The following is a 9,650-nucleotide window of genomic DNA, read 5'->3' on the forward strand; positions in this document are numbered from 1 at the left end:
AAAATTCAGTCACAGTAGTTTCCTTTATTAACCAAGAATTCAACCTTATTTTTTTAATTTCTTACTTCTTAAGGAAGATATTGAAAATAAATCCACACACGTAATGACGCTAAATTATAATAATACTAATAATAAAATATATATATATATAATATATATATATATATATATATACATATATGTATACAATATGTATCTATTGTATTTAATAACAACGACCTTTAATTAGAATGTAGAAACACTCCAGATGTAATTGTTTACGTAAAATAAAAATTTTTTCAATAAATAAGTAAGAGAGTTCCTGTCAAGTCATACAGCAACAAAACGAATGATCATGCACCAAAACATTTCTCTCGGCGTATGTGAGATCGGCCACGGCGCATTAAAGATCTACATGTGACGCAAAGCGCGGCCGGGTGTTGATCCCTGCTCCGCGCGCTCTTGAACACGCCGTGTGCTGAATAGCGGCGCATCCGCGCGACGGGTGAAAGAGACGGGGACCGAGCAAACTGGGAGGGTTCGTCGCCGCTCGTCCGCCTCTGTTCCTGTGAACGGGGCAGCTGTCTCTCGTTTGTTTCCGCGCGCGCGCACAAGATGACCACCATCAACGGCATCAACATCGCCGGGGACACCGAGAGGTCAATCTCGCCGAGCATTCCTGAGTGGATGCGCGTGAACGTGGATCTCCGACGAGAGTCGTTCTGCCAGATAACTTTATCGATCTGTCCATTTGTAGACGTCTTATTTTCATTATACACAAATTTGATTGCCAACAATGTATATTTCATAACAATTTCCAAATATAAATCATGATCTATTAATACTGGAATCGCGGCTGTGTCATTTTTAATTCATCTGATAGTTGTAAACAAATATATATATAATGAGGCTCGAAGAATCTATCAGTGAAAAATGTAAAAAAGCTCATCAGAGCCTACATCAGATATTCGGATGCACAAAAATTCTTTATTTTTCGTATGAATGTAACAATACGAATAAAATAAACGTTTTGACCCTTCAATTCGGGTCCTTATCAATATAAAATATAAATCGAAATTACATAATTTATACCCGACAATTAGTTTGTTCTTTTTTATCCAAATGCCAAATTAGCTATGTAATGCATTATACAATGTTTACATTATACAATAATAATATAAAACTTACATAAAGTAAAACCGAAGTTATATGCATCGCGTCACTACATAGAATCACATCGTTCATCAAATTGTCAGATTTGTTGTGTAATCATTCAAAAGAAACACGAAACGAAAATTAGAAAATTATTAAAATCGTTTGTCTGAATTTTCTATTATATCCACTCACATGTAAGCGTTTTCTCGCTTCATTCATTACATAGCTAATTTGGCATTTGTATAAAGAAGAACGAACTAATTGTCGGAAATCATCAACTTGGAATGTGCGTTAATTATGTAATTTCGATTTATATTTTATATTGATAAAGAGCCGAATTGAAGCGTATATTTTATTTGTTTTGTTACATTCACACGAAAAATAAAGAATTTTTGTGCATCCGAATAGGCTCTGATTGGCTTTTTTACATTTTTCACTGATACCATCTGATAGTTTTTCTTTTCCAGTTAATCTGAATTTGCACGTGAAGCTTTAGATTTTTGTAACTTTTCATAAATAAATCATAATTAATTACAAGTAATTTTGCTTTTATGATAACAACCATCCCTCGTAAAAAGCCAATTTACTAGCATTTAAAAATTATTAAATTGCTTGTCTTTATTATACGAGTACTACTCTGCTCATGATTGCATTTCAAGACCGAAAAAGATTTCAACGCGCGGTTTGCAAAATCAGACATGTATATAAATTCACCGAAATATTTAAACACTAAGATCTATTTTAATCGGACATAAGATTTCTCTTATTTAATTAGATTTATTCTCATCAGAGTTCAAATTCATATCATAATTGTTTTACATATATTTGATTACAAATTGTATTAAAGCACACAGGACCATTTCGACTTCGATTAATTTTAATCGACGATGAGCAGAATTATTGAAAACAACATCTCTAACAGTATAATACAGCTCTAATATATAATACAGTTCATTGTTTTTAATCTTTTTTTCGATATAAATTATTAATTTAATAAATAATATTAAAAGTGTGAAGTTAAATTTAACGATAATTAAAGATATATTAAAAGTAGAATAAGTTTTATTATTAAAATAAAATAATTAATATAAATTATTATATAAAGAGAGTAATGTAAGTGAATTTAATTAAATGTACCTTTTGTATTAGGGTTTATTAAAATATATTTCATTAATTGTTGGATTTCTCGAATATAATTTAAAATAAAAATAATTTTAATATTACTTAATAAAATAGAGTACTGATTAAGTTAATCGGAGTTGGTCGAGAAATGTCTCTTACAGAGACGCCGCACGTGGAGACGTTAAATTGTATGGTGAAAAGAACAGGAAGATGAGAGAAGAGATCTTCCTACGCGAATAAATGGCGCGAAACGAGCGTGAAACAGGAAGAGCGAGCGACGAGAAAAGAGGAACGTGGGAGGTGCAAGAAGCACGACCTGGGCACAAAACACAAAGGGGCGTGTGCGGCGTGTTCGCGATCACGAAGAGAGACTGGCAAGAGATGCACGCGTAGATGTACAACATTTGTCTGCGTTTGTCCCCGTCTGGCAGTTGCCAATGTTGCCATGCGGGACACTAGGACCCGAGAGTTGACGTTGACGTCACCCTATCTCTCGACGGGCAGCTTAATATTGATAAGTGGGACGTGCGTGGCGTTCCTGGATGAAGGGAATCGTTCTGTTTGCAAAGTATGTATCTCGGGACGAAAGATATTTCCGCGCGATGGAAATAAAAGAGCGTCGTGACAGAATTTTAAGCCGGTGTTACACTACACTGTTAGAAATGTAACCACGAGCTTCCTTTACATGTAAACGAAGCTCGTGGTTATGAACGAAATTAAAAGTAATGAGTGATTTAACTGAAAATTAAGTTACAGTAATACTCTTAAATGTAATAAACGTGTACATTAAATTTATAAAATTTAATATACTTTTAATAAAATTTTATGAAAAGTACATTCAATTTCATAAATTTTCATGAAAAATACATTTATTAAATTTAATGTAATGTCATGAAATTAAGTTCAAATTGTCTAACTTAAAATTTAATAAAATTTAATGAAATTTAAGAACATTTCTAACAGTGTGTACGTTCAAGATTAAGGCGTGTGTTCAAAAACTTCATTCGAGATCCTTAATATTATTCTATCTTTATTGTTCATTAGATGTAAAACAAGAATAAGATAACACAAACTTGGATGAGGTTTCCAAACTTACAATTAGTATGAGGATTGCGGATTAGAGATTAAAATTCGGCCAGTAAAATAATTTCAATTTTAATCCGTTTCATTCTGATTGATAAATTCTGATCTCCAATTCCCCAATCCTCAATCTCTAATGCACGATATAACAAGGATTTTACGTTCACCAAGCATCAAACGGATGGAGATCGATTTGAAAGCCTGTAGCAAACTACACGTTGGAGATTGCGAATTGTAGATTAGATTTCAACCAATCAGAATCAGAACAGATTAATCCCTTCAGACCTGATTTCATTAGAACCATGTTAAAAACAATTTTCTTTTTTAATTCAATTCATGCGCATTTTAATAAGTAATTCACACTTAACAATTTTTTTTTAATTTTAACTATTTTTCCAACAAATATACATTATTATGTACATTAGATCTCAGATGCCGATAGAATTAAATAATTCAATGGATAATGTCTTTCAGTTTGATGTACATCGAAACGTACGCAGAATCTGATGGAGTGAAAATTAAGATAATCGATTAAATTATAATTTTTAGTGTTTTAATTTTAATTCCAATAAAGTCACGGATTCGAAAGTTTGTCTCGGAAATATTCAAGTATACTTGTATTATCTTCCTACATACTCGTACATTTTTAACGCTAATCTACAATGTGCTCTGTGCTTTCTGTTTCTTATTTTTTACCACTTTTTACCTCTTGCCTTTTTGCCTTTTATCTTGTTCTTCAATTTCTGTCGCCCGAGACAGAAATAAAATAAAAGATAACAAAAAGAGACGAGAAACAAGGTACAAAGAACACAGTAGATTATTAGCTTTCATATAGGCTTCATTTATACTGTCCTATGTTTCTGTCGATTTTGCGGTCTACTTATTATATTTTGTTTGCACTTTATCAATTTTATATAATAAATGACACATTCTTCTATTTTCAAATATCATAGTAATAGCATTATTGACGCCTTACTTTTTGAAGGTATGTCTCCATTTTGAACATTATACGAGTATATTAAACATTTCAAACTCTCGTTCCTTTTGAAAATGCTTTAAATTGCTTGCAACGAAAACGCGTTCGTTCTCACTATTGGCATTACGAGGTCGACGTCTCGATCCACAAAACGCAAAATACGTTTAACTCTGGTTCTACATTAGTCGCAAGTCGATCGCAAACTTGGCGCAACAGCCAATTTGAAGCATCAGATTTGAAATTGACATTTCAATTGTCAACTTAACAAGTTTGCGATCGGCTTGCGACGAATGTAGAATCAGGATTAAACATATTTTGCGTGGGTCGACAATAAGAATGATTTCGACCAGACTCCAATTAATTTAATTACTTGGAGCACTTTGGCACTTATCAAATAATACCTGTATAGTTTATTAAAACATACTATGAAAGAAAAAGTTTTGATATTTGTAAGTGTAATTACATGTTACTATAAATTACAGTAATTTCAGTTACTTTAATAGTAATAACTTAATAGTAATAATTATAGCCTTTTTCGGTTGTCAACTATTATATATACATATATTTGTTTGATAAAGAAATATACATATAATTATATTATTATTAATATTATAGCAATAATAATAATAATTATAGTAACATATAAAAAGGGGAGAGAGAGAGAGAGAGAGAGAGAGAGAGAGAGAGATGATTAAAAATTATAGAGGAATGTCGTTGATGTCGTACGGCGTACGAAATCTACGCGAGCATTAAATGAAAGGTTAGAGAAAGAACTGATAAGCTGAAGGAAGAGCAATTCGGGTTTAGAAAGGAGAGAGGATGCAGTATACATGTTAAATTATGTAGTTAACAGAGAGCTGAGCAGAAAGCGAGGAAAGATATTCGCCTTCTTTATTGATTTAAAAGCGGCATTTGACAACGTAGATAGAAGAAAGCTAAATGAGTTAATGGAAGAGGATGGAGTTTATAAAGAGAACCTGAGAATTATGGAGTCGTATAAAGAAATAAGAAATGTTAAAATAAATAGAGAGGCAGAAAAGCACATAAGATCGGAAGAATTCTGGATGGAAAAAGGTCTTAGGGCGGTATTCATAGTCCGTTCTTATTTCAAGATTGTCTTAAGTAATGTCTTAAGATGCTAATACGACCCTCTGATTGACTTATAACATCTTAAGACTGTACTTAAGTTAATTTCAAATATAAGAATCAACTACGAATACCGGCCTTAGACAGGGATGTCCCTTAAGTCCGACTCTATTTAATATATATGTGTCGGGCTTGGAGGAGAAAAAGGACCGTCAAAAGGCATTGTAATAGGAAATAAAAAATGTTGATCAATTATATATGCTGACAACGTGATGCTGCTGGCTGATAGAAAGTCAGAGCTGAAGGAAATGTTGAAGAAATTCAAGCAGTTTTTAGGAAGAAAAGGTCTGAAAGTGAGTCCGAAAAAATCGAAATGGTGTTTAAGAAAGGAAGAGGCAGAATGAAGAAAAAAACATGAAAATGGGAAGAAGAGGATATAGACAAAGTCAAAGAAATAAAATACTGCAGTGTCACAACATTGATTAATGTTGAGGATGGTCACGTTTCATATGGTCCACGTAATTTGCACTTGGAAGGAAGAATATATGTATTTTGTGATTCATTTAACAATGATATAATGTTTCGAGAGACCAGTAATTATATATATATGCTAAGGATGGCTCAAAACCGAGCCAAAACATCCAGAAATTATTACATTTTATTTATATATATTTTTATCATTGAGTATATTTTGCGCAAATTAATACCAGCGCTGACTCCTGATGCTTCATGAATCTATGTATATTATATTATAAAATACTTAGAAAATATACTCTGCAGAAAAATGAAGGGACAGAAAAGCACATTAGAGAAAGGATGAACAATAGCAATAAAGAAAACGTGAAGCATTGGAAAGAAATTATTTAAAGATGATTTCAAAAGGAGAATGAAGATGTTTGATTCACTGGTGGAAAATATTGCGCTATACGGAGCAGAGGTGTGGGGCTGGCTAGAAGATAGGAGACCGGATGGAATAAAAAGAAAATACGTAAAGTGGATTTTAGGATTGGATTGAAGGACACCAAACTACATACTAGCGGAAGAAACAAAAATAAGAGGAATAAAAAATTACAAAAAAGCGATTAGAAGAGCAATCAAATATGAAGAAAAAATAAGAAGCAAAGAAGAAGCTGATACAGGAATGCATAAAGGACTTAGAAAAGAAGCGGCTATTAAAGGAAGAAGACAACTGGGAGAAGATAAAGAGGAAAATATTGGAAAGAGCAGGGAACAGGTTGGGAAGAAAGAACCAAGATAGGAGTATATCTGAGGATCTAGTGAAGAAAATAGAGAATAAAGAGAAAAAAGATAGGAGAGTGAAGATAAATGAATCTAGATACAATTGCAACTATAAAAACATAACGACAGATAAATTATTAAAATATCTGAAAGGAAAAAGGAAGTGGAAAGACAGAAGTCTGATAGCCGTAGATACAGATGTGGAAATGAGACGAAGGGGAGCCAGTACTGGAGAGAGGTCGAAGACAGGAGTTGCAGAATATGCCTGATAGAGGAGGAAAGCATACTCCACATATTAAAGGAGTGTGAAGCGACAAAAAAATCTCAAAAAATAATAACGTGTAATCATAGTTACAAATACCAACAATTTTTCTTTTATTATAAATGGAATTATTTCTTATTGTTTATCACATAAAAAAAATAACAGATCATAAAAAATGAATTATATAAACTTTGATTTTAACGATAAAATTAATTGTCGATAATTATTTCAAGTTAATTGATGATTGAATAAAATGGCTCTTTTTAATGAATAAATTTATCAACTTTAATGTGTGTCACCTCTTCAATTTCTTGGCTCAATTTTATTTCAGAGAAGAAAGACGATCCTTTTTTTATCGATACTGTTTGCAAGTTATTCTATACTTTTCTCGGTTATCGGATACCAGAATAAGAAAGACGAGATCGATGTGGATGGATAAAATAAAAATAAATGTCAGCGGACAACAAGTGAGATCGGAAATAGTACATTGCATCTTTAAAATCTAAAAAAACAAATGAAATAAATGAAACAACATAAATGATATAGCGTGATATATAACAATAAATTCAAAAGAAGAAATTTCGATTACAACTCACATAAATTTTCTAAATTGGATATTTAATTTGACATGTGTGTGATTAATATGACTATAAATTGTAAAGGACAGTTCTATATTTCAAGTAGCTGTCTTTTAGATTTACTTATCTTTTTCAAAACTCTTTAATGCGTAGACTTCTGACCGTCACAAACTAGTTTGAAAATACTTAAGAATAAAGTCCTAAAATTTTCAGGTTTGTCCTTTATTTTCTCTAAGAAAATATTATCATCGTAGTGATCAACAAAATTTGTAAAAGAAAACTAAATAAAAAAATATGCGTTTAATATATTCTTATAAAAAATTGTTTCAAAAATACTTTTAAAAACATTTATTTGTCAATGTGACAAAATGTTAAATCAAACATGAATGAATGCAATTAATAAATGATATTAAATATAGATAAATGCAATTAACAGATAGAAAATATTCAATTGTTCTGATAAAAAAAAAGATCCCCTTTCTCCTCCAAAATAAAATTGAACTAAGAAATCCAAAAAAAATGAAGTTAAGATTGATAAATAAAAAATTTGTAAGACGACTTTGATCGAACTCCAATTAACTTTTGCGCTCAATTGCAAAAAAAAAACGAAAAATAAATAAATAAATAAAACTTGACAAAGTCAATCGTCGTAATTTCACTTCATAAACAAAACCTAAGAATTCGTTCTCGCGAATATAAAAAAGGCATAAATTGACAGATGCGATGCATTCGGAAATGCTTTGTACATACGGAAGATCGAGAATCGCGACCGGCGAGGACATCGTCCGTTCTACCAGAAAACAAATGACGCAACGATAATCGCAGATAGTAGAACAATAACAATAGGCTTCCGAAGTATGACATTCGACAAGTGATATCGGATTCACCTTGACAACGCGCGGAGATGTTATTGTCGCTTCCAACTCTCCTTCGTACTCATGACACGCAGCAAAATAGATGAAATAAAATCGACCTGCCTGGACGTATCTGCAGGATGCACACGAGGTTAGAATGTGTGAGAACATTCTACGATTCTTCGAGGCCGAACGTGCCGATGACGCGAAAACCTGTATCGTATCTTTCGCGGTACAGAAAGCATCATCGAGCCTGCGAACGGAAGGCCACGAACAGTCGAATACCTGCCAGTCGCGAGGCCATCAATGCGTCGCTGACTTCGCGTGCTCTCACATGCTCCTTTCCCGCCAAAAGATCGCGTTTCAAAATAAAGGAGACGGAGCAGGCGTGAGACCGCAATATTTGGAGCCGGTCGTCCCGGCTCCCACAGACCCTCCGGGAGGTTTCTTGTCCGTTTCCTCTCACCGCCAAGACCGCCGAAACATATACCTCGAATAGATTTGTCTAATTTTAACTAAATACAACGCTGGATGGGGAAGGGGTGTACTGAGAGTACGCGTTTCAAACGTAACTCCATTTTTATGCGTCACAAAAAAGCGACAGAAAAAAGACAACATTCGTGCACTCACCTCTTTCTATTCAGAAACATATTGCTGCATCGTCTCGGGGTGGACATTCAAGGATCACGTAATCCACCCGCACGCGAGAGTGGTGAATGCGTAGTGATTTAAACAATATGGCCACCTCACTACCCTCGGAAGCCTCGCAACACTCGGGACGCGATGCCTCGAGCGAGGGGGAGAGAAATCTTTGTCAGCCACACTCCCGCGTGAATTCGCACACGCACACCTGCTTGCACCGATACGCACTCGTGACTTCGCGACGATTAACGCAATCCGATCGCGTCTCACCGGCGGACCACGCCAAGTTTTGACAGTCTGACTTGCTGCGAAGCGACGCCGCGAGACGATTATCTCTATTAGAATACTACAATTCCCATAGAGTCACCGACGCCGTCGCGGAGGTCGACCCCGTTGCGTCGCTCATGTAGCTCTGTATTCACACCCCTTATTTTATTTGTGAAAGAAAATCGATCGATAATACATTAGAATAGAGTTCCTATATAACCGACGGTGGCAAAAGAAACTTTGATTCTTTTATAAAGCTGTGTTCCAAAATACCGACGAGATACTATTAAAGGGCAAATTTTCGGCGGTATAAAAAGAGCCCGAAGGTAATTGAAGAATGTTGACATTATCGACAATTGATATAAATCTGCTACTATTAACATAAAAAATATATATATATATATATATAT

The 9,650-nt window shown here is 33.9% G+C and overlaps 1 protein-coding gene across 1 annotated transcript in view; it reads right to left on the reverse strand.

Moving 5' to 3' along the window:
* The window catches only part of LOC108747107 (myb protein), a 41,566-nt gene extending 32,288 nt beyond the window's left edge, over positions 1–9,278 (reverse strand). Inside the window, exon 1 of the mRNA XM_018484371.1 lies at positions 8,962–9,278. Within this exon, the coding sequence (XP_018339873.1) occupies positions 8,962–9,008 (47 nt within the window). The 5' untranslated portion in view covers positions 9,009–9,278. The remainder of the gene's footprint in view (positions 1–8,961) is intronic.
* Between the last annotated feature and the right edge of the window lie 372 nt (positions 9,279–9,650).

This window comes from Trachymyrmex septentrionalis, unplaced genomic scaffold (genome assembly GCF_001594115.1).
Source record: "Trachymyrmex septentrionalis isolate Tsep2-gDNA-1 unplaced genomic scaffold, Tsep1.0 scaffold191, whole genome shotgun sequence".
Lineage (NCBI taxonomy): Eukaryota > Metazoa > Arthropoda > Insecta > Hymenoptera > Formicidae > Trachymyrmex > Trachymyrmex septentrionalis.